General features: G+C 38.8%; 2 protein-coding genes across 5 annotated transcripts in view; both read right to left on the bottom strand.

The window, feature by feature from the left end:
- svild (supervillin d) overlaps window positions 1-1,228 on the bottom strand; it is a 45,144-nt gene extending 43,916 nt beyond the window's left edge. Inside the window, exons 1-2 of one of the 4 annotated variants that reach the window (XM_067577263.1) lie at window positions 1,087-1,224; window positions 803-878 (exon numbers count right to left, since the gene is read on the bottom strand). The gene's annotated coding sequence lies outside the window, so the exon portion shown is untranslated. The other 3 variants (XM_067577264.1, XM_067577262.1, XM_067577265.1) reach the window with 3 other exon arrangements.
- A 1,399-nt stretch (window positions 1,229-2,627) lies between these two features.
- Window positions 2,628-9,154, bottom strand: LOC137172694 (glycylpeptide N-tetradecanoyltransferase 1-like). The gene is made up of 12 exons (XM_067577266.1): window positions 9,048-9,154; window positions 8,816-8,924; window positions 8,456-8,600; window positions 6,932-7,050; window positions 5,709-5,800; window positions 5,091-5,207; window positions 4,807-4,977; window positions 4,381-4,489; window positions 4,001-4,171; window positions 3,714-3,881; window positions 3,375-3,512; window positions 2,628-2,813 (listed from the first exon to the last, which is right to left on the bottom strand). Exons 1-12 carry the CDS (start codon window positions 9,065-9,067, stop codon window positions 2,790-2,792), a joined length of 1,383 nt encoding a protein of 460 aa, XP_067433367.1. The 5' UTR covers window positions 9,068-9,154; the 3' UTR covers window positions 2,628-2,789.
- Between the last annotated feature and the right edge of the window lie 5,705 nt (window positions 9,155-14,859).

The following is a 14,859-nucleotide window of genomic DNA, read 5'->3' as shown; positions in this document are numbered from 1 at the left end:
GAGTACAATCACCATATATAAACATTAATCAGGCAAATCTCATCCACCTCAATGTACACATTACCCAAGCAGGTTGCAAGTGTTTGCATAGCTGGGGCAGTTTGACACAGATAAACATGACTTTGATTCCAAACTATTCTCTGCCAGCTCTCTAGCGCTGCCACATTACTTCTCTCTCTCTCTCTCTCTCTCTCTCAGAGAGCCGTTTAGAGATTGGTCTTGCTTACCCACTCTAGTAGTCTCTGTTGACCAATTTGTAAGTCCAAAGTAAGACAGGGGGGTGAAAGGATAAAGCCAGCTGGTTTGGACGTGCAGTCACTTGATATGTCACACAGGGACTGCCTCGAACAAAAAAAGTGATCATACAACGGAGCATTTGCTTGCAGGATATAGGCTAACGCTAGTTCATAGTTGCCTCAACAAAACGGTACAAACAGTAAGTAGGCTCTTTTAAATGCAACCTGTTAAGGAAGTGGGTTGAAAAATAAGTACGATTTGCTTCAGTCTAACTACTGTATCGTGAGAACTAGGCTAATAATTAAGGAAGGAAACAACACTGACTAATGCAATGACAGCTGCTTGAGTGTGCCTACAACAACGTTTCGACATCATATCCTTGTTGTAATACTGTATGGCGACAAAACATTACTGGTACATTTGAGCATTTCCTTACAATCGCTCACAGGAAGCCTTTAGCTCGCGCTAATGCTTTTAGGTTAATCAATGTAAGTGACAGCTTCGTTAAGTCATACTGCAACAACATGCTGACTACAACACAAACTGCGAACGGAACATAACATACCTGCAATGGAGGTCAGCTTATGCGTCAGCAGACACAACATCCACTGAAGTTTTATCTAGAGACGCTTGTGAGACAGCTGTTCAAACAAAATACGACGAAACAAGAGTAAACTTTAACTTTTAACAGCACACTCGCTGTGTTTTTAAAAGTTCGTACCAATGTTAACGTTAACCTGAGGCAGTTGAGTCGTTGGAAGTCGGCAGTTAATGTTAGCTAACGTTCAGCCGGCGACAGCTAGTCCTCGCCGACAATGAGAGGAGGAGAAAAAAAGAAAATAATTTTACCCTTGTCTTCGTTAGAAAACAGTTTGGTTTCCTTGACTCATCCTTTACCGTCGCAGAGCAGAGGCTGCGGTGCGAGCTGTTGGCATGTCTCAGTCACTTCAAACTTAAAATGCCTTCTCGCTGCTGATTGGCCGAAACTGAGGCGTGTGTTGCGTTTGGGTGCCTCCTAAAAGCAGCAACTTCTCGTTTAACTGTATACTTCTACATTTCAACGTGAAACGCTGCGGTTATCTGACGACTGAATACGTCACACAGATGAGGATTTTGCATGCATTTTTTTTTTTTTTTTTTAATATAGAAACGTTCTATAGATCCGGTGTTTTTCGCTTGCGACCCCTTAAAATGAAGTGCAGAACATTGTTTTTTCCCAACCAAAAACTGGATTTTGAATAGTTAGATTTGGCACGACTTGGCCCAGTTACATTATTTTTTTGCTTGCACGTTAATGTTTAAAAAAACAAAAGAGTACATTGGTAATACTTTTTTAAAATTAATTGTGAATGTGAAAGGTAGACTTTTACCAACATCATTCCATTGTATTGCTGTAAACTGCTGTAACTGTTGTAAACCAAACTAATAATTGCTATACTTGGAGGCAACATAACACCAGATTTACTAGCATCTATGCCTCTTTGTCTGTGTCCAGCACACACGATAAACACACACTTAGTTTATATCTGATTTTTGTTTGTTTGTTGCACACCTAGCAATAAAATGCAAAGCAGGTGACGTATGTGATGCATTGACAGTTAACTTTAAGGCTGCAGCGCCCCCTGTTGCTCAATAGTGAGGAAATGTAGGCACATTGCGGTTTTATATGTCCCAATGCAGTAATAAGCCAACAATGAACAAACGGATTTTCTTCTTTTCTCCACAGTAAATCAGAAAAGGTTAGTGAAGTAAATAAACTGAAGTAAGTAAAGTAATAAGTCTAAAATGATGTGGTTAGTAGCAGGTTTTGACTTTTTTCAGGGCAAGAGTGTTAAAAAATTACTCCTTACAAGTTTACTTAAGCTTTGGTTGTGAACATTCTGTAAAGGGTTAAACCCACAGAGACATTTCTTCCGGATTTTCATATACATCTTGTATCATGCCTAAATGGGATTTAACTTGATTGCATTTATGCCTGACATTATGCATGCACGCTGAAATTGGATTTCTTTGCACACCAAAACACAGATTGTATGTGTGCATATTAGATTGTGTTTTTGTGTGTGTGTATGTGTGTGTTTGCTCCTGTGTACATGTGCTTGAGTGAGAATGATTAATGATCTTGTCCTCTAATCAAATCTGTGTATTGGTCGCACTAATATTAAGTGTCATGTCACCAGAGGTTATGTGAATTGCCTGTTGAAATACCCAGAGACCCACAAACACATACACACACACACACACACACACACACACACACACACACACACACAGGGTGCATTTTCAGAACTGCTTGAATATGTTTAATCAATTCCATATCATGTCAGAAACAATCTTTTCCTGTCACAGAAATGCTGAACCCAGTGAATAACTGACAGCCAGATGATGAATGTATTTACGAATGGAATTTTATCTTTATTTCTTTCATTGATTTGTGTATATTGTTGTTTGTCAGATTATATTTAAAACTCAAATTCAAATTGGAGAGCAGTTTGATGTCCACCAATCTCTCTGGTCACTTCATCTTCACCACTCTGTCATCTCTTTACCTGTTAGTTGGGTAACACCAAGCCCACCTGTAAAACACACACCTCGTTACAATGAACTGGTAAACAACTGACTTCAGTGAACATACAAAAATTTACAGTGCTGCCGTACTTTGCATTTCTACATTTTACCTGTGGTGTTTGCATTTACTGTTTTAGTAAAGGTCACAATTTGCTGCAAATATCAGAATGATATTTCAGCTGTAATGACATCAATTCCACCAATAAAAGAACAATAAAAGAAAGTATACAGCTTCATGAATCTAGATTAGACCGTGAATTTCAGTTGCTCTGCTTCATCTATCCTCATGCATCTTGACATTGCCACATATTTGGATCTAAAACCAATTTCAGACATGTATTTTTTAGTTTCTTCATGAGTGTTTTGATATTCAGTTAACCTGAAAAGGTAACTTTGCAAGTGTATTGCAGTGTTTTAAGGCATTCTCCCACTTGTTTTACTTAGACAAAACTGCTTAAATGACCAGTACTCTAATGAGATAAAAATCAAAAGCAAACTGGCAAAAAACCACATCTATCAGCGAAATGGTATGGAGGACTTTGGCCTTTGACAATTTGAATATTGAGTACCTTGTCTGGACTCATGTTAGGACACATCCAGTTGTACAGGTAGTAATGAAGGCTGTTGTCACTGATGCTGAACTTGAGCTTCTCTAGGAAACTCTTGTTATCCATGACATTAGGAGCAATGAAGATGTCAAAACCTTTCTGTGAGTAAGAGGAAAAAAGCATTTATTTTGTCACTATTCACACACACAAAAACACAAAGAATGTATTCTTTAAGTGTATTGATGTCTATTCTGTTGGCATTTAATGTTCTGAGTGTCTTTTAACTTCTTGAACGGCTCTTAAAGTTGATTACTTTGTACAGTTTTTAAATGAATGCGATTTTTACTCTGACATACTCACAGATTTAGCCAGGACCAGCGTGTCCTCCATGAGGTCCACCAGGTTTGTGGCAGTAGGTACAATGTAAAGGAGATGAGCTGCTCTCAGGTTGGTGTGGACCAGATTATTCAGCACCTTGGAGGAGACGCTGTAGAAGCTCACCACGTCTGTCAGTGTACCATCATCACCCTGTATGTGAGGAGGGGAGCTGGATCAAGTCTATGACATAACTACTGCATTCATTTATGTTTAAATGGTTTTCCCACTTCAAAGGAATTAACAGTAAATTGTATACTATAAGGTCAGACCTCCACTACATAGGTGTCAATCACATTCTCCCTCGGCAACAGCCAGTGCTCAACTTCCAGCAGAGACAAGATGGGGCTGAGGTGAAACTTGCAGAGATTCTCCTGGAGAAGTGAGTGTATCCCCTGAACATCTTCTTTGGTCATAGGGCGCAAGCCAGTTGTCTTTGTCACCTTGGAGAAAGTGGAGAAAAGAAATAGCAGGACAGGAAAAAACACACTCACAGTAAGTGCTATTACAAGGAATTTATGTCGTTTAAAATAAATATCTTTAAATATTTTGTATACATCTGTCAGCTGAAATGTTGTCAGGTGTTATGAGGTCAATGTGAGACTATAGTGGCATTAAAGATTTTCACCTCTAGGTGGCAGCACAAACTAACCTCAGGGAGACGATAGAATTTGAGAGCTCTCTGCAGGTTCATGTCTCGTCTCACACCTGGATAGTTGACCTCCATCATCTTACGGGGGTTCAGAGGTCGTTGCCAGTATCTAAAAGAATTTGTTTATTCATGATCATGGACAGAGCAGGTAGACATTGCTACACATGAAGCAAGATGCAAAAGAAGTAATGCATTGGGAATCTAGCTGAAGCTAATTTGTAGTATAAAGGTTCTTGTTTAGAAGAATTAGCATATATACACTAAAAACAGTAACTGCATACGTGGTATTTACTGGAGGGTAAAGTAACACCCATCACCAGATAAAGAATCTACAAATTTTCATTCATGTTTATGCTTAAACTGAGAATTGGAGCCTCACTTTGCCTTGAAATGAAACATGAATCAATCCTGTGAAGCAGATACTACCTGCAGGAGCTCAGTGGTGTGGGCAGCACTATGTCAGCTGTGTAGACAGCCTGGTAGAGGCCCTGCTGGTTGACTTGTCTGGTGAGCTCTCGGATCAGAACCGGAGTCATCCGCTTGAGGCGCAGCTTCTTATGAACACACAGGAGTTTGACCTGTACCATCCGCTTCGCCCTGCAGAACACGTTTTGAGCATTTACTTTGAGACATTTGCAGGAAAATTGCCACAGTTTGGTTGGAAGCTGATTTCATATAAAAACACATCTATATGTTTGTAAGCTACTCACGTTTCATATATGCGGACGTCTGCAGGAACGGCAGCAATGAAGCCCACTAACTTCTTATTGGCATCTACTCTCACACCGCAGTGCCACTGGGCCAGCCAGTTCGGAGGCTGTAAAGCCCTTAAGAGGAAAAGAATGAATCTGTTTGCAATATGACAGTGAATAAATGTAATTTAGGTAGTTTAAAAGAGATGAGCGTAGGAAGACTTGACTGAATGAATTCTGCAGTTTTACTTGTCCTCAGGGCCAAGGACCTGTGCAAGTTCCTGGAATGCTAATGTTAATTACTTGTTTCAAAGTAAATGTTATTATGTTTTGAAGGCAGGCAGAAGCAAAGAGATTACAGTAGCAGGTTTATTACTGATAGGGTGCATTGAAAGGTTGGATTCGAAGGTCAAGTGGGAGAACGCTGCGGGATCCAGTCCTTTCAAGACACCCGGAGACTGAAATAAATATGTAGCAGTTGAACTGAGCAGTTTCAAGGTGTGAATGTGTATGAACGTTACACAAGGTGTTGAAACAGAGCACAAGCACTTGGTCATTCACTAGATGAATAAAAGGTTAAGAAAGAAAGTTTTCCTAATATATACTCAAAATCTTGAAATCAAAAGTGACACGTACCATCGCAGATACTCAAGAGAGAAGTCAAATCTGAAGGTGTTGTCATCATCTTCCATGTAGTTGTTATTCAGTAGTGTGCATAGCTCTTTCAACTGAAAGGATAGTTAGGAAAGTATTGAGTAGCTTGGATTTCAGTCTCTGACCTTCAAAGCATTTTTTTCCTAAATCTCACTGTCCTTGCAGTGGGCAGAAAGGACTGCCTCAGCAAGGAAAACTTCTACCAAAATACACCTCTCATCTTTGAAACAGATATTTCCATCACTATATTCTGTGATCCTGGAAAGAATGTAGAGATAAACCAGTTACTTTCTCAGTCTAGACTCTGATAGACATATATGTGGTGTCTAATGATGTTCAACATACAGTAACTTACCGCTGCATAATGCTTTATTTTACAGGTCCGTTAAGTTTATACTAATTTCCCAGAAATTTTCAGAGTAATTTGCAGGTATCAAACTGTTAATTTTTAGGACATTTTACAGAAGGAAGTGGCCGTTAGTACAGATTCTTTAGTGTCAATAGTCCATTTATTATTGGTACGGAATTATTATGCATTGTTTCAAATTGTTTCAAAATGGAGGAACGTTTTTGCTTGCAGGTGATACACCAATCGTTCCCATGGTTTGGGTTAAAATGGTCAAGTTTAGGCACAAAAACCACTTGGTTACGGTTAAGGAAAGATCATGGTTTGGATTAAAACAGTAAAATCTGGTTAAAATGTCCTATTTAACAGCACTAAAATGCCCAATGTGACAGTAAAAAATGTCTGGTTAGTGGACTACAAGAGGTCCAGTGTCAAAGTCTGTTGCCGCCTCGAATAAAGTTCCCCTCCTGTTAAAATTGTGTTTACGAACCAATAGAACAAACCACTATCAGTACAGAAAACCAGTTCAGCCCAACAGCCTGTGTACTACTGGCACGGATAGTCGATAAATCATTGCACCGGTTCCGTAGCCGTAGCCGGTGCCTTTACAGGAAGGGTGGTGGAATTTGGTACAAATTATAAGAAAAATTGTGGAAAAAAGTTAAACTATGTATTTTCTATGAGTTAGAGAATTGTTAAGAGTCTAATTTATTATTTATTTATTTATTTATATTTATTATTTAATTTTTCTTTTTCCTGTTTTTCCTATAATTTGTAACAAATTCCTGTAAAATCTGTAATATGTCCTAAAAATTAACCATTAAATACCTGTAAACTACATCAAAATTATATTACCTACCACTGTAGGGCTGGTCAGGTCCAGAGTGTCCCATGAGAAACCCTGGGGTAGAGAATAGGGCTCCTTACGGACACTGGCTTCACCCTCTGTTATTTGGCCATGAGTTGTTATACTGTCACCTGAGGACACAAGACAAAAAGAAAGTAAGGTACACATAACTTGATTCTCAATATTTCAATGATAGTGGCTGATATACTTTTGAAAGTTACTTTTTAAAATGTATATACTGTATTGTTTTTATATTAACAATGTTGACAGAGAATTAGAGGGCTAGTTGGCATTATTATTTTGTATCCTGTATACAAAATAATAAGGTAAAGGTATCCTGTGTAATTTTCGACAACAGACAGCACCAAATGGCTACCTCCAGGGCTGAGAAATGAAGTCAAAGCAAAAGTGCCAAAAACTGCACTTCTCGCGCATGGCTACTTGAGGCTGGCTCCAAAACTGAGTCAATCCCCAATCGGCCCACATGTTAAAATGCTCCACTTTACAGCACAAATAAACATGCTTGCAGCCTGAAACAAAAGACGGTTTTGGTCTCTATAGCATATTTCCGTGTTCATGACAACTGTACGGGGGATGAATTTTTATATAACTCACCCGTTTAAATTTCATTAAGTCTTAAAGTTATGCTTAATGAAAGGCATGGCCGCTTTGGGTGACAGATGGATGCTGTCACAGGCAAGTGGCTACTACTGTGTCAACATTGGTTAGGTAACATAACCATGATGTTTCTTTGACGTTTCTCAAATTCCTCCACCTTCCTCCAGATTCACAGAGTATAAGTGTAGCCGTAGCCATCGCTATTTCATTATGTTTTCAGTTCATGAAAGTTAATTGTAACATTTTGGTCACTTAAAAAAAGTCTTGTTCAGCATTTGGATTTACTAACAGACCCTCTAAGGAGTCAGATGTTCAGTTTTTTCCGGTAAGTACATTTTGTTTTAATGGTCTTAAGCCTGTTTTTTGCTTTAGCAGTAGCATTAGCATTATGACAGTTAACCACAGACTGTAAATGCGCCTAACCAAGCTAGCAGCTAGCGCTAAGGTTAGCTCTCCACTCTCTTCCAAATATTGTCACTTCTGGCTCCAAAAATCCAAAATGGTCAAAATGCAAACTCTCAAAATGGGAAACCACAAACCAATGGGTGAATTCACAGTGGCTACATCCATTATTTTTTACAGTCTATGGACAGGACCCACTCATCAACATTTTTATGAGCGGGTCCTGTCTTTTGTAACACAGTCATACACACCACAACCAAAGGTAATATGATACACATTTCTGCCCACAGTTGTTGGTAGTGATATGCTGTGAAAGATAGGAATGTGCCAAAAAAAAATTAAGGATTTAAGATTAAAAAAATTAAGAAGTAGCTTGAAGGTTGGTGTAAACAATGTAGATTTCAAAACATTCAAAAGATGCATTTAGTCCTAACTGTTGTAATACAGTATTTGCACAGTCAATACTGGTGTTGGAGCCAGTGCTTTTGTACTGATAAAAGATGACTTGTTTCTTACCCAGTTTGGGGACAGGCTGTGTGTCCCAGAATTGGTATGTGTGTTTCCTGGCCTGCTGCATGGTTTTGGGTAAAATCGAACCGAAGGAGAAGAGATGGAGGGCTTTTTGGATCTCCTGCTGCTTCTTTTCTGGCAGAGAGTCCAGCTAAAACAGGGCAGGGAAAGGACAGGTTAATAATCCCCCCTAAGAAGATAGAAAATTGATTGTCATCCAAAAGCATGAACCAGCTTGAGTACAGATGCCTGCAGTGAAAAACAGATACAAAACATCTAAGCACAAATTTCAAAGTGTGTGCCCCCACAAATAAGCACACACACACACCTGCATATATGCACTCACACTCGTACAAAGACACAAACCATTGCAAATGGGTCTCTGGGCCCCTCTGGTTTCCAAGTATCTTGCTTCTTTTGCTTCTTCTTACTCTTCTTTACACTGCCACCTTCGTCCTCTTCCTGCTTCTTATCACTAGAAGACATTTTCATGCACTGATATTCCTGCATATTCAATCCGTATTCAGTCAATTTTACTGCTTTTTACTAACTTGAAAAAAACAAACAAAACTGAATACAGAGAGTTCGGCATACTTACAATGGGTTTGATTCAGTCATTGTAAAACCGTCAGTCCTTGAAGCTGAGGGTGAACTGAAGTGTTTTTCTGATACATTTGTGGTTTTTCAGCTCTTATCTCAGTGAACAGCGAGGGGAGGAGAGTGACCGCCTCAGTCACCCAACCCAACACCCACCCAGCCGATAGATAACTGAGGACAATACTAATAATTAGATATAACTTCTCACGGCCTTAATATGTCAGGCAGCTGCTGAATAGAGCACTGCTGCAGATTAACGCGTATAGCTGCCTGATCCAGAGAGCAGATTTAATTGTTTGAGGTTGTCTGATTGCAGAGTTCCCATATATTCTCCCATTTGGAATTCAGCACTTTTTTTTGGCTTTATATCTCTTGTGGACTTAATGATCATTGTCTGTAGTCAGTATGATGTACAGTAGGCTAACACTGGCTGAACACGTTGACCATACAATAGAGTGGTTGAAAAAGTGTTCAAGCTGACAAGAAAAAAAATATGTAATCAAGTAAAAGATGAGCATATTGTCTTATTTGAATTTACACTCCTATTTTCACTTAACAAACTGCTTTCTTTGCATATTTGTAAGGCGTCAGTGAATTCTGGGGGCTCTGAAACTCTAAATGGTACATAACAGAACAATATGTACTTAAAAAGTATTTAAATCTCTTGTCATCCAGCAGGGTGCTCAGTGTCATTGGTTAATGTCAGAATAAAAGAAGTTGTCAGGGGATATCTCTGTTTTAAAGAAATTCACGCGAAAAAAAAAAAAAAAAATTAGTTGGTTCCTTTTCAGCTGCAATATGGCTAAAATATTATTTACATTTCTTTTAGCATTTTGACGATGCACTGTACATTGGGATATTTATGTATTTTCTCTGAAATAGCTTTGCAAAGGAAATCTTCTCATTAAAACAACACTTTAGCCCTAACAGCCTTTACTTAATGCAGCCTTTACTTACTTACTTGTTTCAGTAAACATCATTAAATATATTTAGACAAAATACAATTAAAACCAATTTAGGACTACAAATACTGTATGGGTAAAAACCTATGAGGTTTTTCTACTGAAGAACAGTATAAAATCAAGTGCACATCTAGGACTTATGGCCATGTCAAAAAAGCTAATTTGAATTTGAAAGAAAGAGAGTGCTTTATCAAAAATAAAGGAGAACTAAATAATAAAACACAAATGAATATTCAGCAAATTAAATTTCAATATACTGAAAGTAAAATCTCACCTGGGGGAATTATCAAGTTGTGATGTGCTACATTCAAACAAGTCAGTTAGCTGCTGCTGGTCCAATGGCTCCAACAACTCACAGCTTCTTCCTGCTGATCATTCATGTCACAGTTGCTAATAATAATTGTCACATCTTTTGCATTGTGCGTTCTCCTCTGTATACCTCAAAGGAGGTTTACTGCAGTCCCTGTGGAGTCTGCTGCATGCTGCTTGGGGAAGATCCCCATGAGCCTTTTGTGCCTAATACATCTTTATAACCATGCATGCTATAAAGGGCCTAATTTTTGTTTGATCCAAGTGTTTCTAACTGAAATATATATGTAAGATGGTAGATGCAGCCTGTGTTTTTTTTTTTTTTTTTCATTTTTAAAGTGCAGCCCAGAGCTATTCTTGTCTCTTCCTCATGGTTCTACTGTGGTATTATCCTGCCACTGAAAGCTAAGTGCCAATAGGAGAGGGTTGCTAACACCTGCCACTGTTCAGAGTGAAGTAGTGGAAATGGTGCAAGGACCTGCAAAGCACATAAACAACTGTTGATTTGACAAGAAAGAGGCAGAGTGCAAAAGAGGACAGAGGAGCATGTTTCTCTTGAGGCTCAGGTGTCTCAACATAATGCAACACACTACATGTTCTACCAATTACTCACGGCTGGTGCACTTTTCTCTCCAGCTCTGTGCTAAAGAGGGAGCGGCAAGGGATGCTGCAGGACGACCAAACTGGTGACACAGCCAGTTCAGCCGCACACCCTGGAGGCAGCAGTAAGGCAAGGAGGATGAAGGCTAAATCAGATTTCCAGTTTAACAAAACACCACTTGTCCCTTGTGAGCTGATGCAGCTCCTAATACACTCTGTATCTGTCCATTTCTACGTCTAGCTTTCAGTTTTGTTTTGTTGAAGCTGTCCTATTTCTCTTTTGAATCAGAAAAAGACACTTTTCCCCCCGCAAAGGTCATTAAAATTTCATCTTATAACTGAGCTGGAGCCCTCTTGATTTACTGAAGAAGTCACTCAGGTTTATCATCTTGTGGAAAATAATTCGCCCATTTTGTTGCGAAGGTAAGTGATTAAATTTGAATGTAATAATGATTTGAGTCTGCCCATGATGCTTACTGTAATACTCCACACACTAACAGCATCCAGCTACCCCAGGGTACCTCCACTTCCATGCTGGGATTGATGTAGATGCATATACTTACTAATTGCTTTGTTAATTGTTTTGAGATATTTATCACCCATGGTGAATTTGATACTATCAGTATTGCAGTAAGCATCATAAAACCTGTCAGCCTATGGGAATGGCATCCATTTTTAAACATTTTGACCTGAATAAGATCAGACTGGGATTAAAACATTTTCTGCTTAAATAAATACATTTTTGGTTTGGAGTCATGCAGGCATTACTCTTTTAATCAATTGCTGTTGAAACCATGGGACACAAATATAAAAAGGATATGACTTTCAGCACATAAGACTGCTATTCTTACCAGTATAAATATGATATAGCATGTCATTATGTTAATGCAATTATCATGGATCAGCCTCCGTCCTAGAATTTTGTGGTATAAAAAAAGAACACTATTGAACCATATGGACTAAATGAAGAAATTAATCCTGTTTTCTATATATAATGTTTCTATGAAGTCTTCCATGGTGTTTTTTATGATGGATATGTACATATTATTTGATTTGGTAATATGACATCGGATGGATGTAAGCAACACCGGACGCAGGCTATTCAAACGTCTTCAATGTCAGTGCTGCCTTTTTCTCCGAAGAGGACATGCTTCATGTCGAACATTTAGTTGCTGCGCCTTAATAAAAAGCTCTAACAATAATGTTGTGCTCAAGATTTCATCACTCCAGATCCTGTATCATTCGAGACACCAATGTGAGCTTTAAATTGGTCGGTGCATGGAGATTATCCTTAAACATAAAGTAGACTTAAAGTTACCAGATGTGAGTTAACAACAGACATTATTTTTCATTGGTTCGTGGGATGGTTTTTGTTTTATTGTTTCTTTTGTACTTTAATATATTTGTACATGTAATTTTGCTGAGGCACTAGTTTTCGGTTATTCTACAGTTACAATTATAGTATCCCTAAAATGCTGACAATAAAAATGAATGTCATGTAGTCAGACTCAGACCTGTAGATGGCGCAGAAACACCTGCAATAATAAAATACACTCCTGTTACAGCCAATCAACAACAAACTGCAGTGAGGCAATTTTTTGCTCAGGGAATATGAGGATAACCAGGCAAAGGTATGTTTCCTGTGTGTGTGTGTGTGTGTGCGTGTGTGTGTGTGCGTGCGTGCGTGTGTGTATTTGTGCTGGTGCCTGCAGTACACACACTCTCTCTGACACACACAAACACACGCAGTCAGAACCATTACTAATCTGTAAATAGATCTGTATTGCTGTGATCTCTCTGCCGAACAAGATCCTCCTCGCTTTGCCTCGCTCTCTCTTATTCTTCCCCGTCTCCCTCCTGTGTCTTGGTGTCTGTAACTCTGTTGTTTGTGAATGAGCGACAATCTCTGCATCTCTCTTTCTCTCTGCTGACTCTTGTCTTTCAGTTTCTCTGACTCAGTGTCTCTCAGACTTCCTTTTCAGCTTGTTGTCCTGTCCTTGTCTCAGTCTCTCTAACTTATGCATTTCTTTATCTCACCTAAATAAATTCAATCCCTCTTCACAAGCATGACTGTCAAGTCATGCATAATGATCTCTCAATACATAGTAAATATTATAATCAGTGCAGAGGAATGATTAGGCCATTAAACATCTGGTTGTTTGTTTGTTTGTTTCATCTTTCTGTCTTCATTTCTTTGTTCACATAAAAATCTCTAGTATTGGCATGTGCTGATTAGTATCGCTCTAACGTAAGCTAATATTAGCCACCATAAGCTACTGGTCATATGCTACAACACCCAGTAAAACTGTAGAGATAAAACCCACTAGTGTATTGAATAAAACAAAGATGTTTATTCCCCATATTCAAATTTTTGTTTGTGGAAGGTAGAATGTGCTGTTTCTTCTTTCAAAAGTTATGTAGTCTCACTTTAAGAACATTTCATTTTAAGGCCACTTAGCATTTAGCTTTGCAATATCCGTTATTTCACTCATAGCACCAAAGAAAATGTGTACCCATGGATAATTCTCAAATCTTAAAAGTATCACTATCTGCTTGTTTTAATTTCAAATGTTAAAGTAATTTAAGTATTGAAAATTCAAAAACTTTAATTCAGAGTTTCCAAAACTGTTTGATATGTCCGTGTTTGGCGAGTGAATTAAGGAAATAGTACAACAGTCTTGCTTTATAGTAGGGAGTGTACTATCTCTCCTGCCCTTCCTCCCACACACTTGTCACACACTCATCTTGATGGGCTTTCTATCCTAAGAAAAGGCATCTAGCCTGAGGCTGAGCTAAGTGGCACCCCACAAGGGTGACAAGCAAGGATCACACACAGAATTAAATTGAAAAAAATATATATATTCTTTGTACTTTTTGTTGTTTTGACATCAGGAAATTTCATGGTCCAACATTACAGGTAAGCTGAACTGTGGGATCAACTCACAAAAGTTGTTTTTTTTTTAGCATTGTCCAGAAAACTAAAATTCTGTGGTTGAAGTGGGGACGGCCGACAGCACCAGTCTCCAACAGTCTCTCTCTTGACTGTGCAGTCATTGCCGGCCTGGTCCTAATCAACATCTTTCAATCAAAGAGTCCAGGATGATACTTTGATGTTGCCAACAATCCAGAAAATGAAAAGCTTGGTTTTGTTCTGATTGGAAGAACCTCCTCCTTAAATCATGCAATCGGAGTAGCTTGGTTGTTGATATTATTTGGCCACATTGCTGGCTTTGATGAGTGGGATGGACAATGCTATTTGCATTCACAATGAGCACCGAGCCGAATCCTGCTTGTTTTCTCTCCTTGCCAGATTCTGTTGTAAGAGAGGTCTAGTTTTCAAGATTAAAGCTGGCCGGATGTGTGACTGGCACCTTGTCATTTCTGCCTTACATCTTACATTTAAGGCATGTAGCTGGCATTACAGTTAAAACTGACTAAAAGTGAGGGAGCTGGAGTCTTACTCAAGGACACAGGGGATAATGCTTGGCTGTTGTGGGAGATCAAAACATTGACTTTACAATGATGATCGTTACATCTACAACCACTAGCAACCTCCATCTCACCTTTCCTTTCTGTCTGCCTTTTTCTAAGTCTCTTTCTGCCATTCTCTGGCTTATCCATTCCCGCAAATGCATGAGACAGAACAAGGGGACAGGGTCACACTTCACCTGTCTGGCTCTGTACTTTCCTAAAGTTTCAATGGGACCTCACTGAAAAGAGAATCAAATCTTACAACTCTTAAGTTAAGGACGAACATGACACAAGTACCGGTAAATGAAAAAGTCAATTTCTTCATTATCCTTGACATCTTTTAAAAAGCTGGCAGGACTTTGGAGACTCAGTCACAGAGAAGGATGAAAACTTAGTAGGTATTTGTCTATATAGTTGTGTGGGTTTACACTTAGACTTCAGTCCATCGTCCATCCGATTTTAATCACAAAT

This window comes from Thunnus thynnus, chromosome 20 (genome assembly GCF_963924715.1).
Source record: "Thunnus thynnus chromosome 20, fThuThy2.1, whole genome shotgun sequence".
Taxonomy (NCBI): domain Eukaryota; kingdom Metazoa; phylum Chordata; class Actinopteri; order Scombriformes; family Scombridae; genus Thunnus; species Thunnus thynnus.
The sequence above is the reverse complement of the archived record's forward strand: the minus strand, read 5'-3'. Positions and strand labels throughout refer to the sequence as shown.

Excerpts from the sequence above, each read along its gene's own strand:
- LOC137172694 (XM_067577266.1), bottom strand. The coding sequence starts at position 9,067 with ATGACTGAATCAAACCCATT. Across the intron at positions 5,801-6,931 it reads ACCTGACCAGCCCTACAGTG|TTGAAAGAGCTATGCACACT; the intron begins GTAGGTAATATA and ends CTATCCTTTCAG. Across the intron at positions 3,882-4,000 it reads TTGACACCTATGTAGTGGAG|GGTGATGATGGTACACTGAC; the intron begins GTCTGACCTTAT and ends CCTCACATACAG.